The 15,276-nt window shown below is 47.3% G+C and overlaps 5 protein-coding genes across 7 annotated transcripts; 4 read left to right on the top strand and 1 right to left on the bottom strand.

Moving 5' to 3' along the window:
* The first annotated feature begins 1 nt into the window (after window position 1).
* BDCG_04036 (uncharacterized protein) lies at window positions 2-5,158 on the top strand. The gene is made up of 5 exons (XM_045419710.1): window positions 2-1,612; window positions 1,670-1,935; window positions 2,003-3,887; window positions 3,942-4,052; window positions 4,115-5,158. Exons 2-5 carry the CDS (start codon window positions 1,737-1,739, stop codon window positions 4,695-4,697), a joined length of 2,778 nt encoding a protein of 925 aa, XP_045275948.1. The 5' UTR covers window positions 2-1,612; window positions 1,670-1,736; the 3' UTR covers window positions 4,698-5,158.
* Window positions 5,159-5,210: 52 nt separating this feature from the next.
* On the top strand, window positions 5,211-10,057 carry BDCG_04034 (AGC/RSK/RSK-UNCLASSIFIED protein kinase). Of its 3 annotated transcripts, none has more exons than XM_045419709.1 (6): window positions 5,211-7,148; window positions 7,253-7,426; window positions 7,482-7,607; window positions 7,673-8,054; window positions 8,133-8,773; window positions 9,299-10,057. In XM_045419709.1, exons 1-5 carry the CDS (start codon window positions 6,203-6,205, stop codon window positions 8,524-8,526), a joined length of 2,022 nt encoding a protein of 673 aa, XP_045280720.1. In that variant the 5' UTR covers window positions 5,211-6,202; the 3' UTR covers window positions 8,527-8,773; window positions 9,299-10,057. The 3 variants fall into 3 exon arrangements, with proteins under 3 accessions (XP_045280720.1, XP_045275947.1, XP_045280719.1); XM_045419708.1 differs by having other exon boundaries at window positions 5,242-7,148; window positions 8,133-9,477; window positions 9,751-10,011; XM_045419707.1 differs by having other exon boundaries at window positions 8,133-10,057.
* A 51-nt stretch (window positions 10,058-10,108) lies between these two features.
* BDCG_04033 (uncharacterized protein) lies at window positions 10,109-11,438 on the top strand. Its single transcript, XM_045419706.1, has 2 exons — window positions 10,109-10,731; window positions 10,839-11,438. The coding sequence occupies exons 1-2, from the start codon at window positions 10,483-10,485 to the stop codon at window positions 11,085-11,087; spliced, it is 498 nt and encodes a 165-aa protein (XP_045275946.1). The 5' UTR covers window positions 10,109-10,482; the 3' UTR covers window positions 11,088-11,438.
* BDCG_04032 (37S ribosomal protein S5) lies at window positions 10,827-13,213 on the bottom strand. The gene is made up of 2 exons (XM_045419705.1): window positions 11,945-13,213; window positions 10,827-11,863 (listed from the first exon to the last, which is right to left on the bottom strand). The coding sequence occupies exons 1-2, from the start codon at window positions 12,969-12,971 to the stop codon at window positions 11,646-11,648; spliced, it is 1,245 nt and encodes a 414-aa protein (XP_045275945.1). The 5' UTR covers window positions 12,972-13,213; the 3' UTR covers window positions 10,827-11,645.
* A 251-nt stretch (window positions 13,214-13,464) lies between these two features.
* Window positions 13,465-15,192, top strand: BDCG_04031 (tRNA(m5U54)methyltransferase; the record flags this gene model as incomplete). Its single annotated transcript, XM_045419704.1, has 1 exon — window positions 13,465-15,192. The coding sequence occupies one exon, from the start codon at window positions 13,465-13,467 to the stop codon at window positions 15,190-15,192; it is 1,728 nt and encodes a 575-aa protein (XP_045275944.1).
* Window positions 15,193-15,276: the final 84 nt, after the last annotated feature.

The following is a 15,276-nucleotide window of genomic DNA, read 5'->3' as shown; positions in this document are numbered from 1 at the left end:
TTTTTTTTTTTTTTTTTTTTTTTTTTTTTTTTTTTTTTTTTTTTTTTTTTTTTTGGTGTGTGTGAACTATATGAATGCAAACTGTCTATAAAAAGGTTTTGGGGCAAAAAAATCTCTGTCAATCTCTGTCAATCAATCTCTATGATAAGGAGTGAATCAACAACACAGGACAGTATAGTGAGAGTGTTCATTCTATACTATTATTATTCTCTTGTCTTTCTCTTCTTTGCATTTCAATATGATAACAACACAATAGATGTGTATATAAAAATCATACTGATAATCATGACTACTGCTTCTTTTGCTCATTTTTCATTCATTCATCATCAACATTATTGTCAATATCATCATCATCATCATCATCATCATCATCATCATCATCATCATGATCTTTCTCAACACTTCATCTCATGATGGCATTTGGACCAGGTGTGTGACACACCTGCCACATGGTTGATTGATTACACATCATATACAACTGTTGCTGTTGCTGTTGCAGTTGCAGTTGCAGTTTCAGTTTCCTCCTCCTCCTCCTCCTTCTTTTCTCCCCCTGGACTCTGTTGTTTTCTTTCTTTCTTCTTCTCCATCTCTCATCTCTCTCTTTGCTTGCCATCACAACAACAATCTTCCTCCTACTCTCACATTCTGCGTTTCTTCCCTAGAGAATCGCTTCTTTCTATCCGTTCATCCTCTACTTCATCCTCTTCTTCCATCTCTCTCTCCTTACTCTGCACTGAATCTTCCCTCGAAACCTGTGGCGTCATATCTTTTCTTTGCTCCCTATTCCACGCGTGTTTTTGGTTGATTCGTACATCCAAACCTCTCGCCCAACCAGACAAGGGGACAACAGCTCAGTTTTGGCTCGAAAAGCGACCGGTTCGAGGGGCTTAAAATCAATCGAGATTTTTCTTTTTTGTCCCTTTGTATCTTCTCGTACTCAATTCGACTTTTTTCGTGTATTCTTTGTAATATCCTTTCTATTTTCATTACCTATCTCCCTGTTCCCGCCCACTGCATTCCTTATCTCGTCTCCCAGTCTCGGAAGATCCGTTGGCGGGCACATACCCGCGTTAACTGCCAAGTTTGTTCTTTGTTACCCGAAGCTACTTGTCGTATAAGGAGAAGGCTAAAGTAAACGAAACTTTGTCTTTTTGTGTTTCTGGACATTGGATCGGTAGAGGACTACTCGAATTGGTATGTGTTTGGGTTCTACTTGCTTACCTTCTCATCGGTAGGGTATTTTTTCAGCGCGCCTGGCGTTGGATAAACGATCAATATCTTTTGTTTAGGTCCTTGTCTCACAGTTGGAATTGACCTTGGATAAAGTCGATGTGAATGAGATAATCATTTGTCAAGTCATATCGATCTCGTGTTTATTCCCATTGTCGTGGCATGGATGCCATCCATATTGAGCTTATTCGCTGTCACATACCACCATCGATTTCCTATCCTCAAGCTTTTCGTTATCATTCCTTGCTGAATTCTGGCGTTTACTGGCTGATTTGTAGTCAGGCATTTCAGGCGTTTTGACTAATTTCCGTTTAAGGCTTATACGATTTGTCCACCTTGCGGCGAATAACCTAAAGGGAAACGAAATTTATCCTTGGCCAAGGTAAGATGAGCCTCACGTTTATTTTTCTTCGTGTCGCAGCTACTGATAAAAAATTAGGAATTCTAGTTTATTCGAGGGAACTGCACAGGAGATATTAAACGCAAGTTCAACTCCTGTAGCGAACATGTCAGCCATGGAGGAAGGGCATTCATCTCGAAAAGGGGTTTCGGAGAACGGGCAAGAAAATGCTCAGGCAACGTGTCTTCGTCCATCGTTTAATGAAACCAAATCCAGGAGATATGAGATTCGTACATTGTTAGATATTGGACGTCGGCTTGGTGCAAGGAGCGATTCTTCCGCGTATAGTACCAAGACAATCGATGGTGCGTAATCCTACCTTTTACACCTCAAACACTTATTTCTTCCACGTGAAACTCACAAATATAACAGTCGCCACTTTGAGACACCGCAGAGAAGACTCTGGGAGTCGGGTGTTGACAGAAAAGCCGGTTAACCGCCACCGAATCTCCTCAAGCTTCTCTATGAGCAACGAGGACGGATTGTTGCTCACACAGTCCAACAATGTTCAGTATCCTCGTCGTCAACCATTAAATGCGCCCCAAGGCACCCTCGCCCAAAGTGATGCGGGTTTCGCCCGCTTTCTGAAGGAACACGCATCACCCAAACATCACAGGGTTACTGCAGGAGGTCGAATAGTTCCCATGAACCTCGCATCATCTCCTGCCCCTGAGTTCAAGCTACCGGTCAAAAGTTCCGAACAGGTCGAAATTAGGAAACCTAATAATAACTACTTGCAAAACCAGCCACTGAAGACGTGTGCCGACTTCAATCAGGAGAAAGAGGATATACAACACCCAAGCCTGCGCTGCGAACCAGATTCTAACAAACCTGTCGGCTTCAATTTCTTGGTTCCACGGGCGATATCCGGATCGGATTCAGGGGATACGAGGCAACCTCATCACACGGTTCCGAACTCCTCGACAAGGACAGCCTCAGGTCAACAAACCCAGCGGCAAGTGAATGAACCCCTCAACTCTCATCCCGTGAGAGGAGAAACTGTCCGGCAAATCACATCGGAAAGCACCTCCGTTTCCTCCGCTTATTCTGTCCCTAATGGAGGAGCTGATCAGGCTGGCTGGGTTCCTAACAACCCCCAACCGTATCATGCTTCCTCTTCGTCGGGCCAAATGTTCCCCATGGCATATACAACACAACACGGCGCAGTTTTCGGTATGTACCCTGTCGACCAATCAGGATTAATGATATCTGCTCCTCCGCAGCTATTCCCGGTCTCACCCATCCCGATAAATCAAGCGATGATTCAGAACGCGCAGGTTTCGAACCAGGTAATGTCATCAGCAGGCCTCTCAGAGCCGCTAAACCATAAGTCCCTCGAAAAGGCGACACAGGAGTACGATAAACTTACAGATCAGCTTGCAAATTTGGACAGATACCTTGCAATACACTCTTGGGATATTGACCCAGCTGCGAAGAAAATCCTTATTGATCAACGGGTAGAACTTGTCGTGAAACTTGACGCCGCAAGGTCAACAAAAGAACAGATTGAGGCAGCAATCCAATTCTTGACCTCCCGGCCCATGGGTGAGGAACAGTCTTTGGGCCATCAGCAATTCTCAAATGAGATTTGCGGCCTATCCCCTTGGCCGTCTAACATTGGACAGTACACTAATAATGTATTTCTGGGGGGCATGAATCCAATTGGGTGCTTGATTCCAGGGATGGGGCTACCGATGGCTGATTCATTCGACAATGCTTTTTTAGAACAAGCAAGGCTGCCCTTCACGTTTCCTGGTCCTGTGACCGGCTTTGAAGGCTGTCAGCCTTTAAATGGAGACAATCATGGCAACAGTACGGTATATGAGTGGGCCGGTAACAATGATTTGATGGCTGGCAACAATTATACCATCTCGTCAGATGAGCAGCTGAATATAATTCAACCGAGTGAGACGGGAAGCATGTTCGAGAGCACCAACGAAACCATTACGGAATGCGCTCCACCCGAGATTGCTCGAGTTTATCACGATATCGAAATAGCGGCCAGTCGAGGCGAACCGCTGGGGCCACTCATTGAGGAGCTGGCAATAGTAGCAAGAAAGCTCAATATTTCTGGCATTACGAAGAACCAAGGTCTGGCCATGCAACGTGAAAAGGATCCTCAGTGCACCGCTTCTGCAGGGAAGCAGCTCGCACTAGTTCCGTTCAACGGAGGGACCACAATTGCGAGTTCTAGTGATAAGTCAGACCGTACCCGCTCTGCAACGACTGATTCGCTAGGTACCTCTCAAGACAGCATGTAAGCTCTGTCAGCTAATGAAGAAGCAATCATAAAATGCTGACTTTGACAAAGTAGGAATCAAAACACGACCATCCGAACGCCTGGGAAGATCTGCAACGCCTCATCGCAAATAAATGAGGGAAAAGACAAGAATGGCGTTAAACGCAAAGGTGATGATGATAAGTGAGTATATAAATATGGCGTTCTGCTAGCACGATACAGTGGCTTGTACTAACTGTTCCCAGAAACATTCATTCCGGAGGAAATCTAAACATAACAAAGAACACTAGGTCAAATGAAGAGAAACGACAAACCTACGATGGGGCTAGCGGGGCGGGCAATGCTGACGTCCTTTGTGACAATAACGGTGGTAAGCACCATACCAAGCAGAAAATGAGAGCGCAGGATTCTCCCACGCCCGTTGGCAAAGCTGCTGGTGCAGTCGTTGTAGGCAAGCCAGCTAGCCAGACTGCTGCACGCAGCAATGAGATTCCATTCAGCCCTTGGAAGCAGGTGGGACAGGACACTGGTTCGCCACACAAAACAAATACTTCGACAGCATCTCATAAGGTGAATGCGTACGGCTTCGTACCCCGTTTTGATGGCGCAGGCGACGCGGATGACCGCAATCCCAAGGCAGCAAGTGCCGTTTTGAATTCTACAGTCGGCGGTGCTAGCACTACCAAAACCACGGGCGACAAATGGTACCGCAAGACACCTCGCAAAGCCCCCGACCCGCTAGACGTGCGAGCATTTTTCCAGCACTTGCGTGAAGAGGAGAGAGAATTGATGGATAAGTACCGGAAGGATAGTCGTCCCTTTGGATAGAGAAGTCAAAAAACTCATGCGAAACACCGATACTGGGAGAAAGGGGGTTGTTTGATAGGCGATTGACAGGAATTGGCAGGAATTGGCGCATTGGCGACCACTTGAATATGGCGCGCGGGGAGAGTGAAGGAGAACAAGGACAGGAATTGCGCTTGCATTTGATTGACGTATGATGTTTTGTTTGAGGGATTCGTCTGATTATTGCGTTAGTGATTGCTGACAGGTGGCTAATAATGACTGCATGATTAATGGCTGACATTTGATAACTTGGTTGCTTTTGTTGAAGAAAGAAAACTGGAGCTGAAGAAAAAAAAAAAAAAAAAACCTAAAAAAACTAAAAAAAGAAGTAACGACAGGAAAGTTGGGCAAATAGTTGAGGACCAAGCGATGATGGTTTTTATAGCAACAGACATTTCGAGTCCCAGGATTAGGAATCCATGACAATACAGTTTTGTTCCTGATATGTATGCATTATCGTGGCTCAATTAATAATAAATTTGCCTGTTGGATGAAGCCTCATCTGCACTTTTCGGTAGCGTCCGCCTGCGCATCCAGCACAAGGGCCGAGGCGGGCCCGACAGGAGTGACAAGCGCGGTACCCGAGCGGGCATGCCGATTCGCCGCTGGGCCGTGTTCACTCCCAAGTCACCCCAAATATTTCCCAATGCCTTACTGTGTAGTTAAGGCTGCTTACCCAATCACGCCCAGTTGAGCCTCCTCCAACGTCTTCCTGTCTCACCCATCCATCCAGCACCAACTACCACCACCACAGCCAACAACTCCTAAAGGTTCCCACGGAGACCTGTCAACTATCAAACAGACTTATTACCTCTCTCTTCCTCTCTGTGTGTCTTTATCCATGTTCGTGCTGCCCGTGGAATCTTCTTGTCCGGCTGCCCAGCCCTCATTGGATCCAGCGCTGCTATGAACCTTTGGGTCAGACATACCGTCCATACCTCCTACCCTTGCTAAACGCCCTTTTGAAAAGTAAAAAGAAAATTAAAAAAAATAAAAATAAAAATAAAGAAGGCCACCTTTGCGAAAAGAATCACCTCGTGGGACTGGTATACAAACACATACGCCAAGTTCGTTCAAATTCCAGAGTTTTTTTCGACCCTTCCCCAAGACCGGCTCCCCCCCACCATTCGCTGAATCCAGATTTCCTGCCGATCTCTTGAGACTTCCGGTTTGTCCGCCCCGTCCGCCGCTTTGTCTCGAATACCAGCTACTTTCAATTCAAGGAAAGCTCCCGGCCGTGTCTCACCCCTCCTCCACCCCCAATCCTCTCCCCACCCGACCTTCACAATCTTGTCCACTGGACTCGCCATTCTTGAGATTTAGCCGAACGAACCCAACTTCAGACTTTCGTTGTTTTTAATTGCTTTTTAAATTCAAGATAACAAAAGGAGGATTTGAACTCCTTGCGCTTTTGCTACGAGAAACGTCATTTATTTTATTTTACTTTTATTTATATATCTCCATATAGAAGGAGAGAGAGATAGGAGATGACACAGCTTTTCACCTCCTCCGGGTCGACCGGCGGCGTGAGACATGAGAAACGCAGCAATTTCCCCGGCATATCACTAGCCACCAAGAAACACTCCTCCTCCAACGACTCCTCCCATTTCCCTACGAAGCTGAAGAATTTCTTCCGCATCAACAGTTCGTCCTCCACCAATAGCAACACCAGCACCAGCGGCGGCAATAACAACAGCTCACATGGCGGTGCCGCCCAGAATGACGGCTCCTCCGGTCCGGGCAAATCGGAGACTAAGACCACTTTCCGGCAATCGCGTTTTCTCCCCACTATCACTAGAAATCGATCGACGACGGTTGCCAGCGAAGGAAACCCGTTAGACGAAGGCATGTCACCTACCGCCTATGCGAATCCGTACTTTGCTCACCAAGGATACCCGGCCTTAAGACATCGGAATGACGGTAGTGTGTCCTCGGTTAATGCTGATACCCCGGAGTTGCAGGTGGATGGTGTCGCGGCTAGCGAGCAGGCTACGACGGCGGGCAAGGAGGAGTTGGCGAGAAAGTTGAGAAGGGTGGCTTCCGCACCAAACGCGCAGGGCCTGTTTTCCGGTAATAAGTCGGATGATAGGCCGAGGACGGCGGAGCTGGGGAAAGAACCCCTTGTGGAACATGGTGCTACTACTGGTGGAGTTGGTGCTGGTGACGGTGCCAGGCTGAGTCTAGTTGATGCGACGACCAAGAGTAATTCGCTTACAGTACCTGGTGCTGACGAGTTGTCGAACCTTCCCCCGCCAAACCTGAATCGGAATCCCATTGCGTTTCGGAGGACATATAGCTCGAATTCCATCAAGGTGCGGAATGTTGAGGTTGGGCCGGGGAGCTTTGATAAGATCAAATTGATTGGGAAGGGTGATGTGGGCAAGGTATATTTGGTGAGGGAGAAGAAGTCGAGCCGGTTATATGCGATGAAGGGTGAGTGATTTGACGACATTTTTTAAACACCGGGCTTTGGTTATGACACCGTTTCGTGAGGAGGTCCATGTGCTGACTGAGGGTCGATTTTAACTTTCTTATAGTCCTGAGCAAGAAGGAGATGATCAAGCGGAATAAGATCAAAAGGGCCCTGGCCGAGCAGGAGATTCTCGCCACGAGCAACCATCCCTTTATCGTCACGTTATACCATTCATTCCAATCCGAGGATCACCTCTATCTCTGCATGGAGTATTGCAGTGGCGGCGAATTTTTCAGAGGTAAATTGTTAGCATCACACATGTGAAGGATGGCAATGGCTAAGCTCGAATACAGCTCTTCAAACGCGCCCTGGCAAATGTATTCCAGAAGACGACGCCCGCTTCTATGCTGCAGAAGTTACTGCTGCCTTGGAATACCTCCATCTCATGGGGTTCATTTACCGTGATTTAAAACCCGAGAGTAAGACCGCTCGCGTCCTCCTCATATACTCAAATCTTTTGTGCTGACCTTAATGTGTATTTTAGATATCCTATTACACCAGTCAGGACACATAATGCTCTCAGACTTCGACCTCTCGAAACAATCCGGACCCGGTGGAGCCCCAACTATGATCATAGGCCGCAATGGTGCTTCTCCCACGTCATTACCAACTATAGACACCAAGTCATGTATCGCCGATTTCCGGACAAATTCCTTTGTAGGAACGGAGGAATATATAGCACCAGAGGTTATCAAGGGCGATGGACATACGAGCGCTGTCGATTGGTGGACCCTGGGTATCTTGATATACGAGATGCTTTTTGGAACTACACCGTTCAAAGGCAAGAGTCGGAATAGCACTTTTGCCAACATCTTAAGGGATGAAGTACCGTTCCCGGAGAATTCTGGTTCGCCGCAGATATCGAAGTAAGTTGGATATATTAATGAATGTTGCTACTCCAATGTTTAAAATCAACCACTAACCACCCCTATTTTTTTCAAAAGTATTTGCAAATCTCTTATCCGCAAACTACTCATCAAGGACGAAACCCGCCGACTAGGAGCGCGCGCAGGCGCCTCAGACGTGAAAACCCACCCTTTCTTCCGCACCACACAGTGGGCACTAATCCGCCACATGAAACCGCCCATGATCCCCCACCAAGGCCGTGCCACCGATACGATCAACTTCCGGAACGTCAAGGAAAGTGGTAGTGTCGATATCGGCGGCTCGTCAAAAGCTAAAGGGGTGCCGATGGACTCTGGTCTTGCAACGCCATCTGGAGAAGCTATTGCAGATCCGTTCGAGGACTTCAATAGCGTCACGCTTCACCATGACGGGGAGGAGCATGGGCATCATATGATTGATGATCGTGTGCCGTCGTCGTCGAATGGGCGGTGAAACTGAATCCGAAGAAGTGTTTCTGCGCTGAATTCAGATGTTTGACAATTACATTCCCTGCTGGGCTTTGGTTCAGGATCGAATACCACGATCTAATACATATAGACATACCGGTATATTTTATTCGAACAATTAAACTCCCGAGAAGGACGATATACATCGACGCCGACGAGATGAAGAAGAACAAATATCGATCGCACGACTTCCATTGCTTTTATGAACAAAACTACATCCCGCATTTTTTTTGGTAGGTTGTTTTGTTCGCTTTCTTTTTGGAAGCAGATGAAATTCATAGTGGGGGTGTTTGGAGTGCATATGCTTGCTTTGGACTTGAGACAGTTTTCTTTTTTGCCTGCTCATTTTCACTTTTCGTGTTTCATAATTTACTTCCTGTCTTCTATCCTGTTTTGTTTCCATCTTTCTCTTTTTTGCTTTTTTTTTCTTTTTTTTCTTTTTTTTTCTTGCTTTTTGCCGTATGCATTAAGGATTTAGCTTCCTTACCTCAGCCATTTTCTCTTCGGCTTTTGCTGATGCTTGAGTCGTACATCACTTTTTCCAACATTTCTCCTTCGTTGGGATGCATCCGCTTCGACTGAAGGAAAACCACACGGTATCCCATGTTTATCCTTTTCATTCCCTCAATCTCTTCCCTTGCCTCATATCCCCTCTGTTCCCTGCTTTTCCCTGCTTTTCGCTGAGAAACAAAGGGAAAGGTTAAAACGCGATTGAGTTGAGAAGGAGACATGTAAGCTGACTGCTCCTCCATCTTGAGGGTTTTGCAATTCTCCTTCTACCCTTCTCGCTTCTCTCTCTATCTCCTACTTCCGATACCTATTATCCATCTCCAATCCATCCGGGAACTCCTCAACTGAGGGACCACAGATAACACGACCCCACTCCGCGGAGGCTCTTTATTCACCAGGAGGGCTATATACTTTCATTCCCTGCATGGTATGCTTCACTGCTTTCCTTTGAGGCCCCCGCCCCCTCCTTCCTCCGAATGATTATCTTCCCAGCTTCTATCTTTCGGTCTATCGGTTTTGATTATTCCTTCCGGACCCTCCTCGCCCTCCTTGATCCAATGAAGGCTATGAGAGAAAAAGTCGCGACTATGCTGTCTCTTCCGTCGTCAAAATATTTCCTTCTTATGAATGCCAGACTTATAGCTACACTGCGTGAGATTTCTTTTTCTTGTCCACTGACATTCTTGTTCCCTTTGGGCAGCCCAGCCTATGATATGCTCGGGGATATATGCGAATCGATTGCTCCGGTTCCGCATTATCTTACTTGCGCAAGCGGAAATGACAAAAAAAGAGGGAGAGGGAGAGAGAGAGAGATGACGAGAGATGAAGTGGTTTGAGTGCCGTCGATTTTTCTTTGCGATTCCGAGCATCTTTTATCCATGTCTGTAGATATTAGTTACAGCTGCTTATATATATCATCCTAATTTTAGATAATTCATTATATATTTTAGCTTTACCATAAATTCCATTTATTTCATTATTTACACATTTAATAATTTGCTTCATTTGTACGGAGTAAGGTTGATGAAAATGAATGTTGATGTCATTGGGCAGGGCTTGTGCTTGTGGTAGATTCCAATCATTATGCCCCGCAACAAACACAACCACCACAAACACATATTTAGCTACAAGCAGAGTGATCAAGTAATATTCGATTTGCCTACCGGATACCCTCGAACCATTTTCAGAGTCCTCTCACTCAAGTACTAACCCATTGAACCCATTGCGCGGTCGAAATCCAACGGTGTCAGCAAGGTTTGCACTACGCTGGGGCGTGTGTTCTTTTTTAAAACAACTGTCGAAACACAACGCAAGCCCTCTCACAGGCTTCAGGAGCCAGCATTCTATTCTCCAAATCGAAAATAACACGAGGAAACACCCATTGAGGAGAAGAGGGAAAAAAGAAGTCGAAAAACAAAACAGAAAAAAAAAAATGCCTCGCCCGGCATCCCCCCTCTCATCGCGCCCAATATCCTCCTCCGCCAATGACTACGATACCGATATCGATATCGACCCAACAGCCGCAGATAATAATGACAATGACGCACCCGCAACGATAACGACGGGGGCCACAACTGATCCGACGGCGACTAACCCGCTCCTCCGTGAAAACCCCCTCCTCACCCCGCTAGAACAAGAAGTGCTGGATGAGTATGTGCGGTTATTGGGGAATATGAATAAGGTTAATAATTACATATTTTACGTTTTTCCTTCATCGTGTTTTAAGTTTATATATGTTGAAAAAGAAAGGTCTAACACAGTTATATTAATATATATATATATATATAGCTCTCCGATTCCCTCGCGCACCTCTCCACCCGCCCTGCGGCGGAAACGCTCGATGCCCTGCGCCTACTGGAACGCAAGACGGCGACGGTGTGCACGCTGCTCAAGGCGAGTGTGTATAGTATTGTGTTGCAGCAGCAGATTTATAATGGGGAGGATGGGGATGGGCATAGGCATGATCATCAGCATCAGCATCAGCATCAGCATCATGGAGGTGAGGGGGGTTATGATGGGTATGGGGAGGGTGATTAATTGGAGGGATTGGGGTGATTTAAGTTGTATGTTGTGCGTGCGTGATATGGAGTGGGTGGGTTAATGGGCCATTTTATTTTCTTTCTGTCTTCTTTATACCCTCGTCGCTGGCTGGCTGGATAGATGGCGTTTTCGGTCTCCGATTCTCTTTTTTTATGCATGGATTTCAATGGATGATGAAGGAGACGGTCCGGATCTGTGGTTTTTTATAAAAGAAGATATAGATAATTAAGCAGGTCGTTGAAAACAGACAGAAGACAATATCTTTATTCTAATATAAAAAATAACACATACATACTAATACAAGTATATGCCATCACCGTCACCGTATAATAGCAGGAGTGGGTAGAGTACATGCAAAAAAAACTACGCAAGCAAGCGGTTAGGTAGGCAAGGTATAGCAGACAAAAGCATATCCCGCAACGCTATCTATCATGACACTGCTTCGCTATCCAATGTGTGACAGCAGAATTGCGTAGATAAATGGGAAGGATCTGCTTTAATAGCGGAAATTGTAAGGGACAAAAAGTAAAAAATAGGGGAGGCTAAACGCCAATTTTACTGAGCTCCGGCGTAATATACCCTTCTCACGTCGACCAATTTTCTGCCTCGGGCGCGGGCTATATCTTCTGGATCTTTCTGGCTCATTAGAGCCTCGTAGGTAGCTTTCACTGTGTTCATCTTGTTGCGGGATCGTGTGACTCTGGCGGCCAGATCACGAATACCGGCCGCACGACACATTTCCCAGATGCTTTGTTGGCAACGGAGACCGAAACCTTGGGAAGGGAAGGGATTTTATGTCAGCGTGACAAGATACAATTCAGCGTGGGTTTGGGGGGAGAAATATTTATCCATACCTGGCGGTCGATGCATCAATTGCAATTCTGTAGCGCCCACTTTCCCCCGTACATCTCCATAGATGGTTCGATCCTCATATCTCAGGACTGGTCGCATGTTTCGAATAGCTCGAGCGTGAGCCTGCATCAGCGCCTCTCCAAAGTCACGGGATTTTCCCTCCCCGATACCTAACAGACCCCTGCCGTTTCCTGCAACGGAAAGAATGGAGGTCTGGCGGATTTTGCCCAGACGGGTTTGGTTGGCGACCATTCTCTGGACCAGAGCTTTCACCTGTAAGCCCTTGAGTGTGCGTACAGGCCAACCCGTCGCACGGGAGACTTTCTCGTAATCTAGTTGAATTTCAGGGTCTTCAGCCTCCAAGATATTTGGATCCTGCGCTTGTCGCTTTAGATCTTCTTTTCTGAGCTGGAGGTTCGGGCCTCCGCCAATATTATCGATTGTTTCGTACGGCTGGGTAATATCTGGCACTAGAGAGGAAGATTCGTCGACGGGATCCTTCACAAGGCTCATCTCATCCATGAACTCAAAGATTTTTTCAGGCCTGTTTTCGGCATCCTCCTCAGGCATTTGTTCGAGATAGTTGGCGACCTCCATCATCAATTCCTGCTCAGATTTCATGCGTGGGATCGGGACGCCCTTGGTCATTGGGCGGCGGATATGGTGGTCGACGACAGGCTCAACGGTGGAGAAGTCGTCTAGGTACTTGAATGCCCATGGGTCATCTCTCTGGTGAAACTGGCGAGCCATATCTTCCGGGCTGATGCTCTTTTCACCAGCTTCAATTGCGGCGATCTGATCCGGTGTGTACTCCTCTCCAAGGCGCTTCTTCTCTTCTTCTGAATACGGCTTGAACATTTTTGGCTTAAGCTTCCTAGGGGGCTTAACGGAATGTGGATTTTTCATAGCATTTTTCTCCTCCTTCTCATATTGGGAAAGGGATTGGTGGAACTGTCGCCGGGGGATGGAGGTGAGAGGACCGCGCGATAGGGAGCAGAAGAGACAACGCGCGGGGCGTGCGAGGCTCATGGTGGTGGAAGTAGCTGGTGAGGCCAATACTGGCCTCACTCGCAAAGATCAATGGGGGACAGAGGACGTCGTGATGGATATTGGCGAAGCCTCGCCTTGTTGGGTGGTTTGATGCTGAAGTTGTGGTTTTTGGTTTTTCTATATTTTTGGTTTTCGGCGAGAAATTTGCTGGGCAGATTTTCCCGCAACGCTGATTGGTCCGAATGAAAAGCTTCGAACCAAGCACCAAAAAATTAAAAATTATTAAAAATAATATGTGCGCCGCAAATTTCAAACCTATTATTCCATACTTCATGCACCCCGATTCGCAGTGCATTCCATGATCCCATATCCTCATCGACATATGCTTAATTCAGCCCTTAGGTCGTTCCTATTTTCGGCGCGACATAGTTTTGAACTCTCGGGCTCATGCATATCGCGGGCGCAACACTCTATCTCCTCAAGACCATACCGTACTCACCATCAGTATCAGCCGCTGCTAGGGGTTCATAGCATGCCCCAAAACACACGCAGAACCCCAAATCAGCGAGGGAGTCCGCAGCATAAGAAGAAGAAGGTTGCAAAGGATGTTAAGGAAGGCGATACGGAAGAAGTGCTGCTGTTCGATGTGGAGGCGCTGTTGAAAAAACATGCTGAGAGCGCAGAGAGCGCAGAGCAGAACGACGTTGTAAAAGTGCCAACAGTTGTGCGTGAACACAAGAGCGAGGCCTTCCCAGAGACTGAAGTTACCGTACACGAGATATCCTCCACGGGAGACGGCCTAGCGCTTTCCCCTTCGTTCGATCATGTCTATGTCGTACCATTCACACTTGCGGGAGACAGGGCTCGAGTCAAGGTTGTTAGGACCATGCACAAGGAGTCTTACAGCGTCACAGATCTACTCGAAGTTATCACGCCATCCCCCCAGCGCGATGACTCTCTTATTAAGTGCCAGTACTTCGCCAAATGCGGAGGCTGCCAGCTCCAGATGCTTCCATATGAAGACCAACTGAAACACAAGAAAAGGATTCTAGAGAAGGCATACGCCAATTTTTCGGGGCTGCTACCTGAATTAATTCCCGCGATTCGGGATACGATGGGTTCGCCATTGCAATACGGCTATCGAACCAAATTGACCCCCCATTTCGTCATGTCGAGTCGCATCCGACGCGCCAGCGTGGACGGAGAGAAATCGGAGATTCCGCCCATTGGGTTCATGCTCAAGGGTAGACGAACCGTTATTGATATTGAAGACTGTCCTTTAGGAACGGATATTGTTAGACTTGGGTTGAAAAGTGAGCGCAAGAGAGTTGCTGAGAACCTGCATTCGTATAGCAAAGGCGCGACACTTTTATTGAGAGAAAGTACCACGCGCCGTTACAAGCGTGCGAGTACCAGTCCACAGCCGTCGGAAAACGGGTCGGAACGATCTTTCTCTGAAGAAAGAGAACTCGTGCACGAGCACGGGGAGCAGGTAATTCGAACAGAGTACCCAGACTTCATCGAGGAAAAGCGCTGCATTACAGATCAAAATGAAACCTCGATTGAGTACGTCGACAACTACAAGTTTATGAACAAGGCTGGCCAGTTCTTCCAAAACAACAACTCCATCCTGACCCCATTCACCCAATATATCCGCGACAATGCCCTTCTCCCTCCTTCAAGACTATCTACCGCGCAACCCGCCCCAAAATTAAAGTACCTACTCGATGCATATTCCGGCTCCGGTCTCTTCACCGTAACTCTCTCACCTCTCTTCCTCTCATCCCTCGGCATCGACATCTCTATCCCCTCCATCGCAGCAGCCCGCATGAACGCTCGCGCCAACAAGCTTCACAATACCGGCTTCGCTGCCGCGGACGCCGCCGCCATTTTCAAGGACGTTCCTTATCCGCCAGATCAGACCCTGCTCGTCATTGACCCACCTCGAAAGGGCTGCGACACCAACTTTTTAGAACAACTACTATCGTACGCGCCCGCGAGAGTCGTATACGTAAGCTGCAATGTCCATACCCAGGCGCGCGATGTCGGTGTGCTGGTTCAGGGAGGAAACATCAACGGAAGAGAAGTGAGGTATGAAATCGAGAGTATTAAGGGATTTGATTTCTTCCCACAAACGGGCCATGTCGAGGGAGTTGCGATTCTAAATAAGGTTGTTTCGCAACCTCAGGGTACGACTGTAGCAACGCCGGCGAGGACTCCGGTTCCTGCTGACATCGGCGCTGCGATTCCGCCCAGCTAAGGTTCGGATGAGGGGGCGCCCCGCCCTTGGCAGCCTCACTCCATGGGCATATAGCTGTAATATAATATTGAGGCCTATCCATGA

Source organism: Blastomyces dermatitidis, assembly GCF_000003525.1.
Source record: "Blastomyces dermatitidis ER-3 genomic scaffold supercont1.4, whole genome shotgun sequence".
Taxonomy (NCBI): Eukaryota; Fungi; Ascomycota; class Eurotiomycetes; order Onygenales; family Ajellomycetaceae; genus Blastomyces; species Blastomyces dermatitidis.
This window is presented reverse-complemented; position numbering and strand designations above follow the sequence as displayed.

Excerpts from the sequence above, each read along its gene's own strand:
- BDCG_04033 (XM_045419706.1), top strand. The coding sequence starts at position 10,483 with ATGCCTCGCCCGGCATCCCCCCTCTCATCGCGCCCAATATCCTCCTCC. Across the intron at positions 10,732-10,838 it reads TATTGGGGAATATGAATAAG|CTCTCCGATTCCCTCGCGCA; the intron begins GTTAATAATTAC and ends ATATATATATAG.
- BDCG_04036 (XM_045419710.1), top strand. The coding sequence starts at position 1,737 with ATGTCAGCCATGGAGGAAGGGCATTCATCTCGAAAAGGGGTTTCGGAG. Across the intron at positions 1,936-2,002 it reads TAGTACCAAGACAATCGATG|TCGCCACTTTGAGACACCGC; the intron begins GTGCGTAATCCT and ends CAAATATAACAG. Across the intron at positions 3,888-3,941 it reads GGTACCTCTCAAGACAGCAT|TAGGAATCAAAACACGACCA; the intron begins GTAAGCTCTGTC and ends ACTTTGACAAAG.
- BDCG_04032 (XM_045419705.1), bottom strand. The coding sequence starts at position 12,971 with ATGAGCCTCGCACGCCCCGCGCGTTGTCTCTTCTGCTCCCTATCGCGC. Across the intron at positions 11,864-11,944 it reads ATTGATGCATCGACCGCCAG|GTTTCGGTCTCCGTTGCCAA; the intron begins GTATGGATAAAT and ends TCCCTTCCCAAG.
- BDCG_04034 (XM_045419709.1), top strand. The coding sequence starts at position 6,203 with ATGACACAGCTTTTCACCTCCTCCGGGTCGACCGGCGGCGTGAGACAT. Across the intron at positions 7,608-7,672 it reads CCGTGATTTAAAACCCGAGA|ATATCCTATTACACCAGTCA; the intron begins GTAAGACCGCTC and ends TGTGTATTTTAG. Across the intron at positions 8,055-8,132 it reads GGTTCGCCGCAGATATCGAA|TATTTGCAAATCTCTTATCC; the intron begins GTAAGTTGGATA and ends TTTTTTCAAAAG.